Here is a 24,457-nt window from a genome sequence, read left to right on the forward strand (position 1 = left end):
GAGAACAGTTTTTGCAAAGTTGTTTTTCCTACCCCTTCGCGCATTATATAAGTGCCTCTTTCTCTTGTACCTATTGATTACAGAGAAGGCTGGCTTGTAAGAGGTGTGGCAAAACGCTGGATAAGAGAATCTTGAATACAGCAAGGGCTATTCAAGAGAGAGTTATATCTGGAAAACTTTGCGATAACAATGCGGGGTTAGAAACAGAGGCAAGGCATATGCAAATATTTGACAGCATTACTTTTCCTTCAAATTACTTTGCGAGGATTTAAGAGTTGTTTATCTTCCACACAGGGGAGCCAGCCCCCACCCACAAATGGTATACTGGCTGTGATTTATTTCTCAAGAGAACCCCATCTCTGACATGTGCTGGAGCAACAACTGTCAAACACTTAAAATGGGCCCGTGCAAACAAAAACAAACAAACAAAACCCTTTGCATAAAAACAAAAGGTCATTGTTTGGCCATTACATTACTGTGTAGTTTATTATAAGGTGTATAAAAAAGTAACCCCAGTACTTTTATATATATACGTATATATAATGCTATCAATTTAAGTTTGGATATAGCAAATTGCAGGCCTCTGGACCTTGCTGTAAATTTTGCTCTCTCGTGAAATCTCCATTTTGCCTCACAGGCTCCTCTCCTTACATCTTACACTCGTGGTATCATCTTACCTATGTCTCTCTTATTTTTTTTCAGGTTCTCTAGGTAACCAGGAAGTATAATATCACACAAATGCAATTTTCATTTTATTTCTTATGCTTTCAGTTTTATGGGAAATACATCCCTAATTAGCAGATACTAATGGCATGATTTGGTTTTGGCCAATCCTTGGGATCTCCTCAGTATTTGAACAGTCTAATAATCATCCCTGGAAAAATGTGTGGGTATGCAAAGCCCATGTAATTTCCCCTCATCTTTGCAAGCCCAGGATCATTTCACATAGGCCTTTCATGAGCATTGCTTAAAAGCTGTACCAGTAAAGTCTTTGTATGTTAAACCCTGACCCAAGAGTTCTCCAACCCACCCCAGACGATTGGAGAAAGTAACAAATGCATTATTTCCATTTGTTGTGACCACTCAGATATGTTAGTGGACTAGAGAAAGGAGTAACACTAGCAGACAGCTAGTTCCAGCATTTATCTGATGAATATGGGGACATCTTATTCCATAACAACAAAAACAACATTTATACCTTGCCCATCTGACTAGGTTGCCCCATATCACTCTGGTTGGCTTCCAGCATATATAAAAACATAATTGAACACTAAAAAACTTCCCTATACAGGGCTACCTTCGGATGCCTTCCATAGGTTGTATAGTTACCGTATTTTTCGCCCTATAAGATGCACCAGACCACAAGACGCACCTAGTTTTTGGAGGAAGAAAACAATAAAAAAAAAATTCTGAATCTCAGAAGCCAGAACAGCAAGAGGGATCACTGCGCAGTGAAAGCAGCAATCCCTCTTGCTGTTCTGGCTTCTGGGATACCTGCGCAGCCTGCATTCGCTCCATAAGACACACACACATTTCCCCTTACTTTTTAGGAGGGAAAAAGTGAGTCTTACATAGCAAAAAATACGGTACTTATCTCCTTGGCTTGGGAGGCACATAACTCCATACCCTTCAACATAAGGGCGTCCTAAGGAAAAGAGGGACATTCCAGGATCAAACCAGAAACTGGGATGGCTTCTGTAAATCCGGGACTGTCCCTGGAAAATAGGGAGAATTGTAGGGTCTGCACTAGTTGGCTGGCATTAGTACTCATGCTAACGTTTGTGGATCTCTGTGGTCTGAATTTTTGTCAGTTGCACAGAAATCCTATTTGCGAATCAGTTCCGATATGCAGAGAGTTGAAGGGCATAGTTGGGAGACAAGCATCTGTGTGGACTGAAGTAATGGAAACAGATGGTCCAGCTAAAGCACAAGGTAAGCATTGTCAGGAGAAGTAAGTTATGAAGGGATTAGAAAGTCCAGACCTGTCCAGCCAGCTCAGCAGTGGCCGAATGTGCTTTTATGTTAATGCATCAGGATTGGGTTGGTTGAAAGTTCATAATAAGCTTTGGACTGGAATAGGCAACAGATTAAACAAAAATAATATTGATATTGAAGGGGAAATTTAAAAGGATGCTGGATCTAACTAGTTAGCGGACTGGAACGTTGGTTTGTGTGTGTGTGTGTGTGTGTGTGTGTGTGCACGCTGCTTGCCAAGTGAATCACATACAACATGCTTTGTGCTTTTTCATAAAGTCTTTGTGGAATTTATATATTTTCACTGGCTATTTTCAGCCTGCTCCTTAAAGTAAATAAATAACAAACCGTGGGATTTTCAAGTTGGTAGAAATCACAGCACCTCTGCCACCCATTTCTAGTTCCTTGCTTTTTTGATGTGTGTGTGTGTTTGTCCGTTGTTGGAAAAAGCGGATTTCGTTCTCAGTGTATAGTAAAATAGAGTAACGAACAGGATGGATCAAGAGACCTAGGCTGTGCCCATATGGTGTTGGTGGGATTATCTTTTGCACAAGAGGTAGCTCAGGTCTGTTCTTTCTGTGCACACATTGGTGTAAGGGTGTCTACAGATGAGCGGCTTAAATCTTCTGCTTCTGATTCCTAAACCGTTTTCTGTCCACATTTGTGAGAGGTCCTTGATAGGGTGTATCTGTTTGGTGTGTGCATGTCTCAAGCCCTTGGTTATTACATAGGCACTCTCCATTGCTGTGTTTTTCGAACTGGGCAAGCACACAGGTAGTTCTTCACCAGTGTGCACAACATCTTTTTTTAAGAAAAATAAATAAATCCCAGGAAGTGTGCAAGAGCAAACTTGGTCAGCTTGTTTCAGAACAGGGGAAATGAATGGTTGGGAATTTGGAAGTGAGGGAATATATACAAAAGAATTATTTACAACATGTCTCTTTTTTTACAATGAAAACGGATGAAACCTGCAAAACCTGTTAGGCCAGAGGGGAAGGGGGACAAAAAACGTGTGTGTGTTTTTAGAGACAATGGGCAGCTGTACTTTTTGCAATCCATTTTGATTTCTGTAATGATGGATGGCTTTCCTGAGGCTGTGGCCACTTCTCTAGAACCATGTTTGTGCGAAAGGTCTTTCCCCCCAAATCAGCAGCCCATTAAAACCCAGGACTTTGATTTGGTCTATATGCAAGGCAAGGTTTGCTCCTTATCCCAGTGGCTTATTTATTGACCATATTGTGCAGTACGAGTTTGGGTCATTATTCATTAAATTTCCCTACTCATTTCAGTAAACGTCATCGATACTGACTGGGTCTGTCCCATGTACCACCTTTATTTTTTTTCTTCTGTGTAAGGTTGTACTAGGTAAAGTACTTCTGTGGCAGATTACTAATATGTTTTGCAAACTTCTTAAAGCTTAAGATCCCCTTCTAAATCTACTCGGCTAACTTACCCCTCCCCCAGCCCAGAGCTAACCACTTGTTCTACGGGGAGAAATACTTTCAAGCAGTTATATGTGTGTGCAGCCTGCTTTTGGCTAGAATTATTTCACCTAAGACAGATAATGGCTTGGTTTGCACACAAACCTAAGGCAAACTATAGGTTAGTATGAAAAACCAAGTGTGCTGGTGCACATTCGGAAAATTGTGGCTGCTCTGCTCTTCTCCCTGTCCTCCTCCTGCTGCATTTGTCACCAGTGTAGCCTTACAAATTGAAGTGGACATTCGTTCTTTGGAACCAATAGTGTGGTCCCAGGCAAATGGTGATTGGCTTTGCCTGTATCTATCCTTAGTAGATTTGGGCTATCTATTCCTGGCTCTGGTTCATGGGGTCACGAAGAGTCGGACACGAGTAAACGACTAAACAACAACAACAACATCATCCCTGGCTTTGCTTGATAATTAGGATTGCTCTTTGTTAATAACCAAGTCAACTCCATTGACTATTTACTACCCTATAGTCTGCTATTTGGCTTAGGAAAAGCAACTGGCTGCATTCAGAGAGACTATTAGATCTTAACTTGCAACATGTATTGACTCTGACAAAAGGGGTTTTGTCACCAGTGTGACTCGATCCGCAACCTAGTAGTGACTATTGACTCTCCATGTATTATCAGCATTAAATATTCCTAGATACAGGGGAGTATTTTAAATAGTGAGGTTCAATGCTTTCCCATCAGCTGTTATAGAAGGTCAGTTTACTACTTGAGAGTTTGTCCTTGTGAAAGCGACTCAGTTGAAACATTAGGCCATGTTCGCCCAAGCTGTAATTTTTATAAGGATATAAGATCATGATTTATCTCCCCTGCACTTCCTCTACACTTGGGAAGTCAGATGAATTCTACGTTTCAGTTTTAACGACAGACTCCAACCCTAAGATTACAGAAAATATAGCCAAGCTCTTTGCTGTTGGCATGAAAACTGGGCCACAATTATTTAAAGGGAAGACGAGTTCAGAGTCAAAATCTTTGACATTTTTCACTATTTCTGATATATTGGTGGATTTTGTTATACTCTTATTTTAAAAGGTACAATTTGCACGCATATGTATGGCATTTTCCCTCTGCTGCGGCTGTCTTGATAACCCCATTCTATATTTGATGTTTACGGTCTGTTGACCAAATAAATTGAAACTGAATGTGAATGTCATTTAAGTGACTGTCAAGCTTCACTGGTGTGTATCTACGAGTTTTTGAACATTTGCGAAATTAAACTTGGATTGTTAGCATTCACGTGTGAATGCCAGCATTCTCCATATACTACCATCTAGAATGTATTCTGTCAGATTCTGGCAAATGCATACACTGTCCTAAAAGAGACGAAGGAGTACTGTTCCTAAAATAACATTTTAGCATCAATTTTGCTAACTCCAGCACTAGACCTAGTGCCAGATCCTCATCTGGGATACATCAGTGTAACTCCCCCTGCCTATTTTATTTTGACAAAAGGCATTTCAGATGTAAAAATAGCTGCACTGTTTTCCTCCAGCTAATGCTCATCAATTTGCAGATCCGAGTTCTACTGTTAGTGTGTTGGTTTTTTGTTTTTTTTTAAATAAACAAGTTAAAATTTTGAGCTTTATTAGCGGACTTGGAGCCAATAAGGTTAAAAAGGCGTATGGAACTGCTATTATATAGGAGGCTAAAAGCACGATGGTGGCAAAGTTTCATTAGGAACGATCGCAGTGCAGTCGTTTATTATTTGTCTCTGTTAGAGGCCAGGAGAAGTTATAAAAAACATGAGATAGTCCAGACAGGGATCTGAGCCAGGGTGCAGCCTCTCTTAACTATTGGGCTATAGGAGGGTCTGGCTTCTAAAAGACGCAACGAGGAGCCACTTCCTTATGTCTTTTCTTGGGGGGGGGGAATGAGAGAGGGGCCAAGAGATGGTGATGCTCGTATTAGAAAACAACCAAAACAACAACTCCGATTGGTGACTAAAAACTCAAACAACAACCACCCCAAAATATTTCACTATAGAATATGTGATTGCACAATTGAAATGTTTGGCAGCCGGTCTGGAACAGAAATAAAGGGGTCTGTACACACAAACATGCACACTAAAAGAACCTGTTGCTTTCCTAAAGAACTACGACTCCCATCATTCCTGGCGACTGGCTCTGCTGGCTGAGGCTGTTGGGAGTTGGAGTCTAACAACACCTGGAGGCACTCGGGTGCCCCATCCCTGAAATATGACAAAGGTATTGCTGAAAATGTGGTTTTTGAGGAGGGAGAGTAAGAGAGCGTGGCATCTTGCAGCTCTAGTGGGAACTCGTTCCAGGCCCTGTACTAAGTTTTATTTATTCATTTGTTTGTAACAGTGTTTCTATACTGCCATCTTGTATCATAAAACATTGCACAGCAATAAATATGAATACAATAAAGCAAAACAGCCTGAAAACAAGACAAAATGATTGTTCAAATAACTGGATAGTCATTTTTTAAGAATTAAACCCAGTAGACATTAAAAAAACACCACAAATGTTAACAGTGAGGTTGCCTTATAAAACTTTAATGGCAGTAGCATGGGACCGGCCACACTAACGGCCAATGTCTAGTTGAGGCCAGTCTGTAATATGGGAGACAGCTAAGAGTGCTCTTCCAAAGGATCTCATTGACCAAGCTAGGATATAAGGCAGTCCTTAGGCTATCGTGGACCCAAGTTGTTCAGAGCTTTGTATGTCAATAAGAGAACCCAAAACATGGATCAGTCGAATATGAGCAGCCAGCGCAAATGTTTTAAAGGTCTTGCATGCTGTCGGCTAGGAGTCTAGTCAGTGCATTCTATACTATCTGGACCTTCAGAATTTATCATCATCATCCTCTTGGCATACACAGATACAGAGGTGTTCCCCACGCAGTTAAAACTATTAAAGTAACCAGAAGCAACCATATGCACCTTGCTAAATCTAGCTCCCCTTACCAAATATTTGCTCCCTGTGCAACTGTTAACATGTCTTGACTATTAATTAACATGATTTACAGTGCAGGTCTAGACATGTTTACTTTAAAGTAAATCCCACCATGACCAATAGGGCTTTCTCCCTTGTGTATTTAGGATTGCAAGCTTTGCATGTTAACAAATATTTATCAGTGACCCTGCCATTTTGAAGAGGATTTGGTGGGGGGGGGGTCCTGCTAGTTTAAATATGTGTGATCATGTAGCTTTGAGAAACTCTAGTGAAAATGTATTTTCCTTCCATGTAACAGTACAGACGTTGGTTCTGCGGAAAGCCAATGAGGAATGTAGTAACAGAGGTTAGTGTTTTTAATACATCTGCCCGGCTGCTGTGCAACCTCGGGGAACAAGCATAGAAGATTACGGGAATACTCAGAATTTTTATTCTGCACCTGGGGCAGGTGCACAGCTTGTCCCGACAATTTCAACACAAGGTTAATTCAAATCTGGCACGGAATTCAATGCCATCACATGCAAAGGCAATCACTTTCCTAACAATGACTCAGTTGTCAGTATATATTATGATATCTGTTTTGCCAAGTTTCCTTTTCTACAAAGCACATAATACTGTCTAAGCTTTGTCTACATTAGAGGAAATTGTGTTCAAGCTACTTGTCTGAATTTAAATCTTAGTGAGCTTTTGAGATTGCCCCATCATAAAGCTGGATGACAAAACTACTCCATTGGTGTGTTCCAATAATGTCACCTAACAGTCTGCGTAGGGCTGCCATATTTTGAAGAGCAAAAAAGAGGACAGATTTGCAGACTTCTACTTTTAACTATGGATCACTATCACGACTCCCATTTTACATAACCATGACAGGACGTGCCCTAGAAAAAGAGGACATATGGCAACTTATCAGGTGGCAATTGCTGATACCATAATAGATTATTCTTTTTATGTTTCTGCCCATATATGAATCCACAATTTTTCTGGTATTGTTGAGAAGAAATGGGAAGAAGCTGGGTGTTTTGGCTCTAGACATTTTTTTAAGTGTGTTTGTGTCTTGGCTGTGCTACCATAAGTTGTTCAGACCTCAACACATTAGGCCACAAGTCTTTAATATTTTCATACCTTGGGCCCATCATTAGCCCCAATTTGCATGTTGATGAATCATTTTAATTTATTTATTTTTACTATATATTTGTTTGGTGGTAGTGCTGCTGTTATGACCCACCTTAGATCTGGCCACCAGCAGAAGACCAACACATTGAAAGCTGCTCTCTACCGAGTCAAACCAATGGTCCATATAACTCAATATTTTCCACACTGGCTGGCAGCAGTGTTCTAGGGTGGCAGGCAGGGGTCTGTCCCAATCTTGTATGGAGATGCCAGGGGTTGAATCTGACCTTCTGGATAGAAGGCAGATGCTGTCCCAATGAGCTATGTCCCGCCTTCTTCTAAGTTGTCTATCCAGTCAACCAAATTCTCACACAATCCACCTTTTCATGAAAATTCATCTGTAATAAGTTTACTAAAGTTGAACAGCAAAGCAGCTTATAAATACAAGCAATCAAATGCTTAGCGACAGAAGAAGGATTTATGGATTGTTGAATCTTGACTAAGATAAAAGAGATGGGCATGGGTGAGGTAAAAATACAATGCAAGGCCAGGCAGTCCTGATGGCAACTCCAGACAAGATGGCCCACATGGGTGGCTTTTCTTCCTTCTGCAAAATAGTATAAAGAGTATTAAATATACTGTACTACGGTATATAGGAATAGTAAGTCTATGCATGATGCTCAGCATCTACGACAAGAAATTTAAAAACAGTTCTAAATGCGGAAACTAGGGGGCAATATGACAAGCACATTGCTGAGTTGGGGCAGAACGGGGATTCGGCAAAGGCAAGATAGAAATATTTTGAATAAATGAACTGAGTGATATGAAAACAGGGATTGCATCGATGGTATTGATAAGCATGCAGTTTACAGCACAGATACAGTAAGAGGGCCTTTTCTGCAGTGGCACCCACTCTCTGGAATGGTCTCTCCTGAGAAATAAGACACACGCCGACCAACAGTGATACAATTCCAGCACATGTGGAAAACTTATTTATTTACTATGGCTGATGGGTGAGCTGTTCCGGAATTTCAAGGATTTTTTTTATTCTCCGTCTGATTGTTTATTTTACTGCATTTTAAATTGCATTTGTATTTTTTATTTATATATTATCGTACACCGCCTTCGGTGCCCAGGTAACAGGAAGTGTCTAAATATTGTAATTGACAAACGTGAGAGATGTATGCCTCTGGTGAGAGTGTTGTTGCCATCGCTGTGGCAACGTTGGCAGGAAATTTAGAAAAAAGCAAGTTACAGTTCAGGAAACTTACCACTTTGCCTTCTGACTTCTGTTCCTCGGAGGTGGTGCTATGGCAGTGGTGGAACAGATGCATGGGCATGGTGGAAAGACCATTCTGAATAAGCATCGCCTTAACCTCAGTAGGTGTGATAAATTCCATAAAGCGGGGGGGGGGGGGACTTCTCCCTACATCCCCTGTGCAGACTCTTTTATTTCCTGAGAATGTTCACAAACCGTCTAGAACATCAACAGTTTGGCCAGTGAGAAAATACAGCTCATTTTAAAAAGTGAAGCCAGACTTCTTATGGCTAGTAACTAAGAAAATTTCAAAGACTGCAGTTCCCTGCACCTACTTTCCATTTTTGTATTTTATTATTATTATTATTTGTTTATAAGGGCAAAACTATATTCCTGTAAACTTTCCAAGTTCTTTGCTTTGCATTTACACCTTATTTGTACCTCACTGAGTGAGGGCCGTAACAGGCTGGCTTCGACTTCACTTCTGAGATATACAGTGGGGCCTCGCAAGACGAAATTAATTCGTTCCGCAATTCTCTTCGTCTTGCGGTTTTTTCGTCTTGCGATGCACGGTTTCCCATAGGAATGCATTGAAAATCAATTAATGCGTTCCTAGGGAAACCACCTTCAGACCAGGTCCGGGGACAGTCTGTCTCCGGACCTCTTCTGAAGGCTGGGGGGGGGGGGGACAAGGGCTTTTCTTCCCACCCCCAGCATTTTAAAAAACCCTGGGACAGCGGAGGACTTCTCCGCTGTGCGGGGCTATCTTAAAATGCTGGCGGGCGGCATTTTAAAATCGCTCTGGACAGTGGAGGACTTCTCCGCTGTCCGGGGCGATTTAAAAGTCCCTGGGAAGGCAGGCGGGGGGGACAAAGACTTTCGCCCCCTGCCCGCCTTCAGAAGGTGTTCCCGCCCCCCGCCCCACTTCGGAACAGCTTTCCGAAGTGGGGCGGCGGGGCCAGGTGTTCCCGACCCCCCTCCCCACTTCGGAAAAGCTTTCCGAAGTGGGGCGGTGGGGCCAGGTGTTCCCGACCCCCCTCCCCACTTCAGAAGAGCTTTCCGAAGTGGGGCGGCGGGGCCAGGTGTCCCCGCCCCCCCCGCCCCACTTCGGAAGAGCTTTCCGAAGTGGGGCGGCGGGGCCAGGTGTTTCCGACCCCCCTCCCCACTTCGGAAGAGCTTTCCGAAGTGGGGCGGCGGGGCCAGGTGTCCCCGCCCCCCCTCCCCACTTCGGAAGAGCTTTCCGAAGTGGGGTGGCGGGGGCAGGCGGGGGGGAGGCAGGCGGGGGGGAGCAAAGACTTTTGCCCCCCGCCGGCCTTCAGAAGAGGTCCTCTTCTGAAGGCCGGCTGTGGGCGAAAGTCTTTGCTCCCGACCGCCAGCATTTCCCTATGGGCTTTCGTCTTGCGATGCAAGCCCATAGGGAAGTTCATCTTGCGAAGCAACTCGCAAACGGAAAACCCTTTCGTCTTGCGGGTTTTCCGTCTTGCGAGGCATTCGTCTTGCGGGGTACCACTGTATAATGAATGGCAAGATTAGTGTGTAAACTGTACGTACACCGAATTTACCCTTTGTCCTGCGATAGTCATTAAGGATCATGGGGATGGGGTGAAGGTCAGCAATTTTGAGGTCTTGTGTCAGCTGCTGCAGAGCTTAAGGAAATTATGTGTAGGACATCAACACCCCTACTGATCACCAGTGTTCACATTGAGAGTCATCTGAGCACAGAATCATGGAATTGTAGAGTCAGGAGCAGGTTAGGCAAGTGAGGAGACACTTGGAAGATGTGGCCGTGAAAGTGACCCCTGGCTCAATGGTGAGGGCCAGTGGAGAAACACTGCTGCAGCATATTTGCCATAAATGTTATTCCGTTTATGTTTGCGGATACAAAACTTGATGCCTGAGGCACATGGCTGAGACCAGGTGACTTAGGCCAATCCATGAAACGCTCTACCTTCTGACCTCAATTAACTGAAATATTTCAACATTTAGTTGCCCTGCCGCATATAGTAAAAATGTCAGGCATGGTCAACCTAGGTTGATCTTGGTTTCTGTTCTGTTACTTTCCTTTAACAAAAAAAGAACTAGTAATATCCCTCTCCCCTAAATACAAATTATTTTTAATCCAATCAGACTTGGACAGGCTAGTGCTGCAACTGTATTAAGGGTCAGAAAATACTAATTTAACTTTTTTAAAAAGTAGCTAAATGTCTTTTTTAATGTCCTTTTTAAAAAAAACAACAAAAAAAGACCTCTGGAAAGGTCTGCTGGCCAAGAATTAAAAATAGCCCCAAGGTGGCGGGCAACTTTTCCTTCCTTTCTAAAGTGGTATGAGCTGGCAACTCTCCATTCCCTCCATATCTGCAAGACTGGCCAGAATCTTATCCACAAGGACTTTTGTTGTTTTCATTTTCGAAAGGAGACAACGGGCAATATAAAACTTGAACAAAACTAATCCCCTTCCTTTGCACACGTAAGATTTCTGGTGTTTGCATTATCCAGTGGAAAAGCAGGTCATGATGATATTGTTACCCTACAAAGGAGGGTTTTAATTTCGCTGGTTCTCCAAGCCAAAATACTGTTTTGGGTTTTTTTGCTTACTGCAAACTATATGCAGGGGTCAGCAAACATTTTCAGCAGGGGGCCGGTCCACTGCCCCTCAGACCTTGTGGGGGGGCTGGACTATTATTTTTTTGGGGGTGGAGAACAAATTCCTATGCCCCACAAATAACCCAGAGATGCATTTTAAATAAAACCACACATTCTACTCATGTGAAAACACCAGGCAGGCCCCACAAATAACCCAGAGATGCATTTTAAATAAAAGGACACATTCTACTCATGTAAAAACACACTGATTCCCGGACCGTCCATGGGCCGGATTTAGAAGGCGATTGGGCCGGATCCGGCCCCCGGGCCTTGGTTTGCCTGCCCATGCTATATGTGTGTGAAGGGAGAGCATATATATAATGAAGAGCGGTGTGTGTGTGTGTGTTTATGTGTGTGATGAGTGATACATGATTATTTATCACAGCCACAAAATGGCCGTTGTGGGGCTGCGTAGGCCAAACCAGTGTCATCTGGCACCGATCAAGAAGAACACGCCATTTCTCACACATTGTGGAGTTTTGAGGGGATATTTAGAGGCCTTTCACAGGTACCATATAAGTTACTGGTGGACATACTGGCACTGCCACCAGCAACCCCTGCCTTAAAAACAATGTATTTGTTGTTCAAAAGTCTCTTTCCCTGAGGCATTTTTTACGAGATGACCCAGGTAACAGAAAGTTGTAGTTATGGGTCTGCTTTTAGGTGCCTTCCTTATGTTTTAGGATTGTTTTGCCAGCTTAAGGACCTGTATGGGGTTGAAAGATAGAACATAAACTTTTAAATATATATAAATAAAACCCTCCAAGGTAGGCCAGTATTACTATTTTCACATTGCAGATCAGAAGGTCTATTTGACAAACCGGGTGCCAACTGGATGCCACCTAATGATTTCACAGCTGAGGAGGGACTGGGAAGTTGGGAACTCTCTGTTTATGGCTCACACTCTTAGCCATCACGTTTGAAGATCATATAGGCTACCTCCATCTACTTATTATATGGGAACTGGATAGGAAAGATGCAAAACACACTTTTGCAATAACTCAAAAATAGGTTTCAAGCAAAAGCTGGGAATTAAAATGCAGTTGGAAAAGTTACTCACCTGTAAAGGACTGTAGCCTTAGTTTGAAAAATAGGCTCATATTGTTAGACATTCAGTACCGAGTTCTGACTAAAAAAAAAAGAGGACCTGGTTGCATTAAACATACTGTATAAATCCCTGGCATCAAATCAAGCCTTCACGACACCTTGCCTTGCAACTAGTAATAATAGTAATAGTAGTAGTAATAATAATAATAATAATAATAATAATAATAATAATAATAATAATTTATTATTTATACCCCGCCCATCTGGCTGAGTTTCCCCAGCCACTCTGGGTGGCTCCCAATCAGTGTTAAAAACAGTACAGCGTTACATATTAAAAACTTCCCTGAACAGGGCTGCCTTAAGATGTCTTCTGAATGTCAGGTAATTATTTATCTCTTTGACATCTGAGGTCAGTTTAGGCTACCCTGCTAACCTTCTATTGAACATTAGATCACAACGGTGGCAGTGGAATGAGTTTTCTTGCTCATCAAAGGAATTCACAGGCCAGTAGATAACCTGGACAGTACTGCAGACATATTCATTTCAGCATTTGTAGACGGCTTGTCCCTGCTAGCCTTGCTGAGGCAGCTCTACAGCCTATTAATTTTTTGTTCAAATTACAACTGAAAGGAAGAAAATGTCACACCAGCAGCAGTCAGAAACAATGCAAAACGTTGCAATAAAACAGTAATATAAAGCGTTGCAAATTATAAATATTAGCTCAAAGCAGCTAACGACCAGAGGTTAAAAATAGGATGAGAATAGCAGGAGTTAAACACTCTGCCCTGCACCTTCCATGTGGCACGTCAAAATGCAATGCGAGCGTAATCAGCACGGAAAATCCAGGGGCAGAAATCTCGTGCATGTGGCAGAAGCAATTTTCCTTCCCCAAAACTGCGCCCAGTGCCTGACACGTGTCTTGCCTCATTTCTCCCTCCCTTGGCCCCTCGTTTCTTCTTCCTCATGCTGCCTACAGGTGCTACTGCTGCTACTTCACCGCCCCGCTTCTCTTCAGCCAATCTGACCCATGATCCCTATGCATGACCAGCAAGGACTTCCTCTCCCTTTTAATTACAGCTATTAATTTGCTTTAATTGCCCAGGAACCCCACCGTGGCTCAAGGGCTCGCAGCATTTGATCAACACGCCCCCCCCCCCGCATTTTAAATTGGAAAGCATTTTTTTCAAAAGTTAAAGATGTGCCATTTCACCGGGTGCTTTCGCCTACCCCCGAAGCCTTTTGGGGGGGGGGGCGTTGTTTAATCCTATTTTTGTACAAAATCCGCGTCGTGCTCAGGATCCCAGTTCCGCAGAGAGAGGGGGCGTTGGTGAACAAAAAGGAAACTGAGGTTCCCTCCGCAAAAAAAAAAAAGAGCCAGAAGGAACTCCCCCCGCCCAGCGGGAAGCTAAATTTAAAACACACGCGCGCACTCACACAGCGCGCAACCCCTGGGCGTGTCAAGAAAGGAAGGAGTCGGCATTGCAACGAGGGCAGCCGCCGCCGCGGATCTGCGCGTCCCTCTCCCCGGTGGGTGTTTGAAGAGGGCGCCTCCGAGTCAGTTAACTCCTGACGTTTGGGGATCATGTGAATGGTTGAGTTCCCATGGTTCCGTGTGAGTTCGCCTTGCCCCACCCCGTCTCTGCCTCTCTCGCCTTTCCCTTCCTCTGTCGAATGCAACAGTAAAATAACAACAACAACAATCGCAATCCTAATAATAATAATAAATGCAAGGGGAGGGAGGAGGGGAGATAAAATGGGGGAGGCAATAAAAAGAGAGGAGGAGGGAAGGAAGTAAATAAAAGCTCCTCATCGGGAGAGTTATTTTCAGTTACTGGGGAGGAGATCCCACTTGCTTCCCCCCCCCCTCTCGTTTCTCCTCCCTTCCCTTTGCTCCCCACGTTTGCAAGGGGAAGCCAAAGGGGATTCGGCAGTCTGGAAACCGAACGTGAAAAGCGGGGAGGAAAGCGAGCGGGGAGGGAGAGAGAAAGAGAGCAGCGCAAGCGAGAGAGGGAGGGGGGAAACGAAGAGGGCCTCGGATCTCGGCAACCACCATTAAGGCGGAGGAAGAAGCGACAACAGCGGCCGCCGCGGAATATCGAGGGGGAAAGGAGGGGAGAGAGATACTATTTCCCTCTCTCTCCCCGCAACCCAGCCCAGGAAAGGAAAGCGGGGACTCGTTTGGCCAGCCAGCAGCCGAAGGGTTGGCTTTGACCCCCTTCGGGCGCTGCGCCCTTTTTTGGAGAGGGAGGCGGCGGCGTGCGTGCGCGCGCTGCAAAAGGAGAAGGCAGGAAGAAGAGCGAGCGAGGAAGGCGAAAGAAGAAAAAAGAAGAAGAAAAAGAAGCAAAGGGAGAGGGAGGGGAAAGAAGAAGAAGAAAAAAGAGGAGCGAGGAAGAGAGACAATTCTAGATTTTCTCCGTGCCCAGGATTTGGGGAGGTTTCTCTGCTTGGAAGCTGCTCTGCTGCCGCCGCCGCCGCCTTGGACCTGGAGGATTATATATATAATATATATATAGAAACAGAGACGTCTCTTAATATTCTCATTTCGCCCTCCCCCACCATTGGAAGTGGCGTGGAAGCTGGAAATATTTTTTTAAAGACCCAATTGTTATTATTTTACTGCTGCAGGGGTTGGAAAAGGGGGGGGGAGAGAAGGAGGAAGAAGGAGGCAGCTTTTTTAACCCGTGATCCTGCGGAGAATTTCTCTCTCCCCCCCCTCCGCGCGCCAGTGTGGTCCCCCCCTTTTTTTTCTTTTTTCGTGACTGCCAATCTCCCTCCGTTCCCTACACCCCCGTCTTCTTCTATTCCTACCCCCCCCCTTTTCCTTTTTCTCCGGATCTGCATTGCGAGAGGATCTGGTCGAGGTGTGGGGGAGAAAAGAGGTTGGAGGCCCGGCTTGAGCAGTAGCAAAGTCATCGCTCTCTTCCCCCCCAACCCCTCCCCTCCCCTCCTCTTCCCCCCCCCCAACCAACCCCGTAGTAGGCTCCGCACTCCGCTCCCTCCATGTCTTTAGACAGCGGCAGCTGCGAGTAAAAGAATAAAAAAGGGGGGGAAGGAGAGAGGCTTCCCCCCCCCCCGAGATACACACAGCCGCCTTCTCTCCAGCGAGACCCGGTTGCTTCCTGCCCCACTCCCTTTTCCTCTCTCTCTCTCTCTGTCTCTCGGCTGCGGGTGCCCCCTCCTTTGCACCCCCCCAACCCCCGGCCTTTCCTCCCCACCCCTTCCCTTCCCCCCTTTCCATTCCGCCCCCCCCCAAGATGGGCTGCTTAGGGAACAGCAAGACTGAGGACCAGCGCAACGAGGAGAAGGCGCAGCGGGAGGCCAACAAGAAAATCGAGAAGCAGCTGCAGAAGGACAAGCAGGTCTATAGGGCCACGCACCGGCTCCTCTTGCTGGGTAAGGGCGGCCGGGGGGCAGCGGGGAGGAGGGCGTCTCTCTTTTTTTTGGGGGGGGTTGAGGAGGCCAAGCGCGCGCCCCCCCCCCCTTCCGCATACACGGGGGCGCGGGAGAGAGCGGAAAGGAAGCGCGGACGTCTTTCTCGAGGCCCGGGTCTCCCTGGGTAACGGGTGGCAATAACGGGGCCCAGCAGTGACTGGGCAGCAGGAGGGAGAGGTGGGGCCCTGCCTGCCAGGCCGCCTGCTCGCTCGCCTGCCTTCCCCGCGGGCTTCTCGGGGAAGCTCCCCCGGCTTGGCAGGAAGGGAAAAGGAAGCGGGTCTCCAGGGGTTGGCGGCGAGGGAAAAGGGGCCTGGGAGAAAGTAGGCCTCGGGCCCTCAGCCGCTGGCTGCTCGTACTGCAGCCACGCTTCTGGGGTGTGTTTTTAACGGGGAGGGGTGTTTTTGTTTTTGGCAGGGGGGGGTGACAGCTCGGGGGAGGGGAGCCAGCTAGGCACTCGAAAGCGTCCGGAGCCCTTCTGTTCCCAACACGTCGTTTTCATACGTTTCATGGACACGGGTGTGTTCCTTGGTGAGCAGGGAAACCCCTTGAGGTGGATGACAACGCTGGTTGGCCCTTTTCCTCTAAACCTCCCTCCCCCCCCCACTGCTTGGGACCCCCCCCCCCAAAGTGGATAAGTTGTAACTGGTAGCTCACCCTACTCCTAGGGTTTACCTTATTATTATTATTATTAAGGTGACAGAATAATAGTATTATTATTAAGGTGACAGACAGAAACATACATTTCCCTTTTTAGACTGGCTTGCCCCCCCCCAAACATGGCTCCCCACCTCCTGTTTCTGCCCCCCCCCCACCTTGTACTTCATAGGTAACTGCTGCATGGAGAAGAGGGCACAAACCACTGTTGAAAAGACACTCTGGTCTTTTCAAACTGTTACTGGTTGAGGCGGCTGTCAGTGATGTTTTAAGTGGAATGTCACTTTCATAGAATGTAATGTCGGGGCCTGTACAGGTAGAGGGTTTTTTTGGGGGTGGGGGCTGCAGGCCATAGGATGCTCAGCACTTCAGTTAATGTGGTCGCAGTCGCTGCATGTGGGCCCTTGGTGGGGGGACTGAAGTGGATGATAGTAGCGAATGGGGGACGGGGAGTATGAAAAGAATCCAGCCTCACCCTTTTCCCCGTTTGGGAACGCTATACATGCACAAATCCTTACAGGAAGTGTGTGGAGGTGAGTGGGGCTTTGCAGTATTCTGTTGAGTTGGAGGTGGGGTGTATTCTGGATAAATGGGGTGGTGGTGGGCTAAGGTGCTTTTCTGGGGACTTGGAAGGAAAGGGGGCTTAATGTGGACTCGGAAAAGGAGGCTTTTGAAGGAAGCGGAAGGAAAGGTTTATTTTTAATACTGTGATGGACTTGCGTCCTTCCCTTTGTCACATTTATTGTTATCATTAACATTGGGGAAATGAGGCTGGGGAATGAGCATTTTTGGCTCCATATAGATTAATACCAAATGCTGGCCTATTTGTTTGGTGTGTTTTTTCCAGCAGATACACACTTGGTTTAAAACACTTCCCAAAGACCTCAACGTAAAATGAATATTCTGTTTTCAGACACGCAGTTTGTGTGATATTGTAGTATCTAATGGTACTGGAGTATTGCTTTTGAGTGGCCTGTATTTTTTTAGAGGAGAACCTAGTTTGCTATGATCCATGTTTTTAGGTGGTGTTGGTGATTGGAATAGTGAACATGGGACTCAGTGAGCTGTTGAGTGAAGAGAGTCTTTAAGTCATTGATTTTAAGAAAGGAAGAGGTCTAAAATACAAGTTGAATAATTATAGCAACATTTTCTGCATTGAAGTGATTATCCAGGTCCCTTCTGGCACATAAATTTGAGGAAAATACCTGATTTAATGTCTGCCCGATGCATGTGTGCGATCTTAAGAATGCATAGTTGGAAGTAAATCTGTTTAAATCAGTTGTGCTCAATCCCATGTAACTTGTATTTAAAACTGTTGTGGAAATCAGTTTTGCAGCTTAAATATCCAGAACAGAAGCTTATAGACATTTATATGCATTTGTTTAAGCTTCAAGTAGTTAGAAAATAGCTTGGCTCTTCATAATTAAAACATGGGTTCCTTATGTGTCTTAAATTTGATTTGCCCAGATGTGGTGGCTTAAAAACTGTAGTTACATGCAGTCCTTAAGTCATACAGAGAATGACAAGAAATCTGTGGTGTAGTAGTGTAAGTACTATAAAATCCAGAAATGAAAGCACAAGTGCACAGTACTAGTAATAATGTGTTATGTGGTGAACATGTTAAGAATAATGCAATGGAAAAAACACATTTCATCTTAAAAGCTTGTTCATAGGACTTTTAGAAGTCCTTAGTGTGGTTTCTCAAATCATGTATGCATTTGACTGACATATCAGTGATAACTGTTTAGTGTGTTTTTTAAATGAAAAACACAGTATGAGAGAAAATACAATAGTTATAGATAGCTGCTGGGAATTTCAGGAATAGGGTAGGAATTTAAATTGGTATTTGCTTAAGTTTTGCGGGGTTGATAGTTTTAGCTGTCCCCTGCATCTTCATGGTGGAAGGTCGGGGAAAACACCCTCACTTTTGATGAGCTCTCTTTATGCTTGGTATGATAGATTTTTGCTTATTTTTGACCTATTACAGCTCTGTGACTGGCGAGTGCTATATGCAGTTATTTATCTGTCCTGGTGAAATCTTTCTGAACCTGTTTTCCACCAATATTTATAAAGAATGGGGTAGGAGTGAAGATTTCATGTCTGGCATTAAAATGTTCAGAGTTTAAGTAGTTTTAATAGTGTGTTGGAGTGAAGGAAGGAGTTAGGTTGCTGTGGAATTTGAAAACATGAAAGAGAAGGGAGACAGGATAGACTTCCCCAGAAAAATATACTTTTGATATATAGCTGCTAAAATTTAGTTTTGTGTACGAGACTCAAAATGGAGGCTTGTGCTGTCATTGAGTACCGGGGAAAGCCTGGCATTGAAGAAACACAAATGATGCCTTCATGATCCCTGCCTTGCTTAGGTTTCCTAAATTTCTCTTTTTTCTGGGGCTTGTGAGAGCTGTATATGGAAATAAACTACCCAAAGATGCTAGAGCATCTGTGTGTCTGCATCACCATGGCAGGACTTGATTTCCTGCAAAGGGGGAAAGAGAAAACGCCAGCTTTTATATAGAAATATTGAAAGCTAGTGGCTGGAGTGCCTGAATATCTCAGTCAGATTTCATGGTTCAAGCCCTTCACTGTGCAGACTGAGTGGGTGCAACATGCCGACTGGATGGGGAGAAAAGGGGCTTTCTTGTGTGTGGAGTGGGAGAAAAGAGAAGGGTTAGTTGTAGGGCGCAGAATGAAGGACGTCTTCTCATGGGAGTGAACAAGATGGTATTTTCAAAATGCAGACTTGATGTGCAGCTTGGTGGGTATGTGCATGGGGCGTAGAGCATGTGGAGGTGATGGGAAGCTGCTTCCAGGATGCAGATGAGAGGTGGGGAGCAGGAGGGGGCTCTTAGGCATCGCTGTAGCAGAATGGTGGCAGGGGTTCTCCTCTCTCAAATGGCACCATGTTCTCTGTTTCAGTGTGTTGAACTGGCTGGTGGTGTGATTAAAGACATCAGGGTTTTACAGACACAATTGGCTTTGCTCCTTTCTCTTCCCCCCCCCCCCACTTTGAAGTAGTCGTTGTTGAGGCAACTCCCGTTTCCCTTCAGAATACTAAACTTGTCTCTGCCTTAGTTTCCCCATTCTGCTTGTTTGATGCAGACAACTGGGGGAAAAATGGATAGTGAAATATTTCATGCTTCAGCTCCGACACATGACTTCAGCTGGACATTTATTTTTAGCTGCAGCTACAGTTTCCAGTGGCAATTACTGCTTTTTTTCCTTTCAGTTTTCAGTCTTGTGGTGAGTAACCTAGGTTCATGGATTTTGCCTCTTGAAGCGACTCGTGTGCCCCAGAATTTATTTTACTTCCTTCTGAAATTGATTTACTTTTTTTGTTTTTAGGTGCTGGTGAATCTGGTAAAAGCACAATTGTCAAACAAATGCGGATCTTGCATGTGAACGGATTTAATGCAGAGTAAGTGCATCTATATTCCTACCACATTATTTGAAGTTATGTGCATGATTGATTATAAGTATATTTGTGAGTTCTGGTGTAATTGAATGTGACTCCTTGAGGATTTGTCTTTTTAGGGGGAAAGGGTAGTGTTTAGTTTGAGAGTATCGTGATTGAACTTTTCAAATATGCGAGGGAGCCTGCTTCTTAACTGATTGCATCAAGGTTTCATTTGTCAGGCTTTATGAAGGCGAAGTTTTGCTGCAGTTTCTCTCACAATATGGCTGACATCTAACTTCCTCTGTAGTAGGCTCAGTGTTTTCTTTCAAAGTAAACTGAATGCACTTTATGAAGAAGTATTAAGGGTTGCTTCAGGAATTTTGGTTTCCAGATTTGAGATAAAATAAGAAGCTTTTGGTTCTCTCTCTGTTTCATTGTCACTTTGGATGGGCCAAGCATTGACTATATTGTTCCCTGTCAAGCAAAACCTATTCAACTTAAGAATTATTTAGTTAATATCCTGGTTTGGCATTCCATTGTTAGTAGAGAAAGATGTATGACCCAGTCTTAAGTACATATTTCTTAATTGGAATTTCAAGGCTTACTATCTTTTTTCAGAATTCTACTATCATTACAGTATTCCACAATAATACCCCAAGTCACTTTTTGGGGTAGTATCTGGGCAGGGCCCAAATATCTGCTCCCATCTGGGACAAAAGGTACTGCATAGCAAAATAGTCTTGAAACTGAAGTGGTGCAGACAATTGAAAAACAGTTTTGGACTTCCATGGTAGTTCCTCTCTTTCTCTACCCCCTTCCCCAGTACTCAGCTTCTGAACAAGGTGGTTCTTTTTAGCTAATCATCATTGAGATATTTGCCTGTGAATTTGTCTAATTCCCTTTTAAAGCAAGGTAAGCTAATTGGCAGGGACGCGGGTGGCGCTGTGGGCTAAAGCCTCAACGCCTAGGGCTTGCCGATCGAAAGGTCGCGGTTCGAATCCCCGCGGCGGGGTGCGCTCCCGCTGCTCGGTCCCAGCGCCTGCCCACCTAGCAGTTCGAAAGCACCCCCGGGGGCAAGTAGATAAATAGGTACCGCTTACCAGCGGGAAGGTAAACGGCGTTCCGTGTGCGGCTCTGGCTCGCCAGAGCAGCGTTGTCACGCTGGCCATGTGACCCGGAAGTGTCCCCGGACAGCGCTGGCCCCCGGCCAATAGATGTGAGATGGGCGCACAAACCCCAGAGTCTGTCAAGACTGGCCCGTTCGGGCAGGGGTACCTTTACCTTTACCTTTAAGCTAATTGGCAACCTCTCATCTATATTGTGGCAGCAATTCATAAATCTATTGTGTGTTTGTGAAGAAGTACTTCTATCTACCCTGAATCAATGCCCAGTTCGTTTTGGTCACTCCAGGTTAGGGAAGTGAGAGAGAGAGAAAATAAATGTCAATACAATTGTTTATCATATTCTCTCTACCCCCCAGTGTTTTTCTTTTCTAAGGTTGAAATCCCCAAATGCTCTCACTTTTTTGTTGCCAAATAGGTGCTCTTGATTGCCTTGCATCTTTTCTGACTGCTATTTCCTTCTAGAAGAATGGGTGATCAGAATGGAACATAATATTCCAGATCACTGTAGATTTATAGGCTAATAAAGGCTTTAGCATAGTCACAGTCTTATTTTCATTCTCTTTTCTAATCAACCCCACCCTGGAATTCATCTTTTTCACTAGTGCTACAAGTATTCAGTGCTGTAGCTTCACATCCCCCCAGTTAGTGGCTAGTAGAAAAACAGTAGTAACTATTGTGTAATTTATAACAGATTCATTGGGGTAGCCTTGTGAAAAATATTGGACCTGGGTCCAGCTGTTAGTTCAGAAGAAAAATGTACTACCTACACACCAATGTGGAAAGACTTCTTCAGTCACGAGATTTTGATATGTAGCTCTTCTGCTTTTGGTTCATACTTAGTTGCCTTCAATAATCTGATTTGTTTTATAATAAGGAAGTTTTGAACATTTATTTCTATTTCAGAAATAATTTTGTTTGAGAATTCAGCAAAGGCAGCCTGAAGTCCTAGCATATGTATTGGCATCCATCTGTCTCAAGAGACAGTGGAGTGCGCCTCTAGGGGTGAAGTCACCGAAGTGAACTCCCCGGGGCATAAGTCTGGGCAGTGTGTATGGAGGTCCTAGACTGCCCAGGCGACAAGACCCTCCTCTCGGCCTTGCTGATGTGGTCCAAAGGAAAGCAGAGGAATACTTTTGGCAACAGGAGCTGCTGGAAGAAGTGTACAAGGCACCATCCAATTGCCTTAGGGACTCCATTTCAGATTTGTTTAGGCTTTACTCCTTAGCCTTTTCCTCTCCCAAAGATGTCCCATAAAGCAGTGGAGGTTTAAGATCAGAGTTTTCCTTCTAGATGAGCTACCATCCCAGGTTGATGAACCCCATCTGCCCTTCACTCTACAGCATCTGTATGTCTTGGTAAACATTGGTTGGGACAGCGGGAATGAGTAGGAGTGAATCATAGTGAGCTTTGGTTTTCCTCACTTCTCCCATTCATCCAGGAGAACTAGTTCACATACTTTTGCGTCAGCTTTTGATTATTTTCTACTGCTATATTATAACAGACAAAATGTAAAACCATTTGCCAGTGCTGACCATGTTATCTGGACCTGGAACTGTGGTTGAGCTTAACCATGGTTAGTTTTTACAAGCCATCTTCAGTAACTGTGATTTCAATTTAATGTTACCCGCAGTTTGCCAGTTCAGACCACACAACAAACTTTGGTTAAGTAAAAAGGAGAACCTGAGGCATACTGCGGCTTGTTCCTCTTCATTCATGTTGCTCTAAACCAGGGATGGCCAACAGGTAGATCGCAGTCTCTTGGAAGTTGGACAAGCCTGCTCTAAACAAACCCTAACTGGAGATGGCGGGAATTGAATTTCTGTTGTATGCCATCTTTTGAAGGCTTGCTGTAAAAGGATAGGTAGAAAACAAAATAAAAGAAAATAAATAATAAACTAATAATAAAATACTGCTTAACTGAAACTCATTTAGAAGTATGTCAGTATGGACGAGTAAGAGGCGCTCTCGCATCTTCCGAAAAGTTATGCAGTCCTCAATACTTACCTATTATCACGTGAATAATAGGATTTTAATGTAGTATAGATTTAGTGTACATATGTTAGTTCAATGTATTATTTGTAGTGTTTCAGTTACAGCTGGTTCTTGGACGTTAACAAGCTGCTCCAAAATTTAGCCAATTACTGCTAATTGCAAGTTAGCCCACCAAAAATGTACTACCGTTTCTGTACTTAGCCATATGTGATGCGGTGCCTGGATGTATGTGTACATGATAGAGTGAGAAGTTGGTGGAATGGCAGTAGGAAGCTGTATGTCATATTACTTGACTTTTGGACCCTTAAAATGTTGGGGAAAGAAACTCTTCAGAATTGGTTTCCTCATAGTAGAAATCACGAGTTAGCGTATGTTAGTGAACAGTTTGGGCTTTTGGTGCAACTTGAGAGGAATGGGATAATAAAGCTGGGGAGCGAAATCTGAGAATATGCCTCACAATGTTCTTGTTCAGATCCGTTACGTGGAACAACATTGTTAAGAGGATGCCATGTTTGATGATGGATCATGAAGTCAATGGATATGAAGTCAATGGACTACAATTACTGTGGCCTTTTAGTTTAGGATCCAGATTCCTTCCCCTTTTCATTGGAGAATATATGGCTCTTGATCAGTTTACTCAGTGTACACTCCTATACATTTAGGCAGCTTCACAGAAGTGAGATTTAAGCAATCTGTGTTCAGAATGGCATCCTTGGTTCCCCAAAAAAGCCTTAGTGAGAAATCTGAATAGAAATATAACAACAATAATGAAATAAACTGCCAGGGTGTCTGTTCCTATGCCAGGGTGTTTGAAAGCCTAAATTAGTGTCTTCTTTTTTACTAGAATGTAGCTGTTGCTTAAGTATCCAAGCTTCAAAAATTATTATTCCAGTGTGCTTTATCCTAGCTTCATATAAACGGTAAGGCTGGGCAATATCTGGTTTTCAATATTGTGATATATCACCAGCTAAACATCATGATGTCTAGATATATCACGATATCTGAAATATGGAAGGAACTATGCAAAGGCAAACAGGACAATGTCCTGGCAACTGCTACTACTTAAGGGTCTAAAACTGATAAATGATGATAATATCAATCACCTCATGGTCACTTTCATCAGCAGGCAAGCCAAAATGCATCCAAACAAGAGTTTTGGTTTGGGACTTCGCTACCGAATGGTGGCATTCAGGACAGTCCAAAGTATGGCGATGAATATTATGTTTAGCTGGTAATAACATTGCAGTGTTTAGCTAGTGATATATCACGATGTTGAAAACCAGATATTGCCTAGCCCTCACACACATTGTGATTAACAATATTTTGCGAGGTCAGATATTATGAAACAGTTATCACGGTGTGAACTTCAAACCGGTTTTGGTCAATATATTGATATATCGCCCAGCCCTAATAAGT

General features: G+C 44.0%; 1 protein-coding gene across 6 annotated transcripts in view; it reads left to right on the forward strand.

The window, feature by feature from the left end:
* GNAS (GNAS complex locus) overlaps positions 1-24,457 on the forward strand; it is a 182,955-nt gene that overhangs the window by 59,489 nt on the left and 99,009 nt on the right. For 2 of the 6 annotated variants that reach the window (XM_082226296.1, XM_082226298.1), the window contains exons 1-2: positions 15,694-15,835; positions 19,874-19,946. In XM_082226296.1, coding sequence (XP_082082422.1) covers positions 15,697-15,835; positions 19,874-19,946 — 212 coding nt within the window. In that variant the 5' untranslated portion in view covers positions 15,694-15,696. Of the gene's footprint in view, positions 1-15,693; positions 15,836-16,309; positions 16,403-16,697; positions 17,062-19,873; positions 19,947-24,457 lie in introns of those variants that run through there. The other 4 variants (XM_082226294.1, XM_082226295.1, XM_082226299.1 and 1 more) reach the window with 3 other exon arrangements.

The sequence above is a fragment of the Podarcis vaucheri genome (assembly GCF_965113315.1).
Source record: "Podarcis vaucheri genome assembly, chromosome: 6".
NCBI lineage: Eukaryota > Metazoa > Chordata > Lepidosauria > Squamata > Lacertidae > Podarcis > Podarcis vaucheri.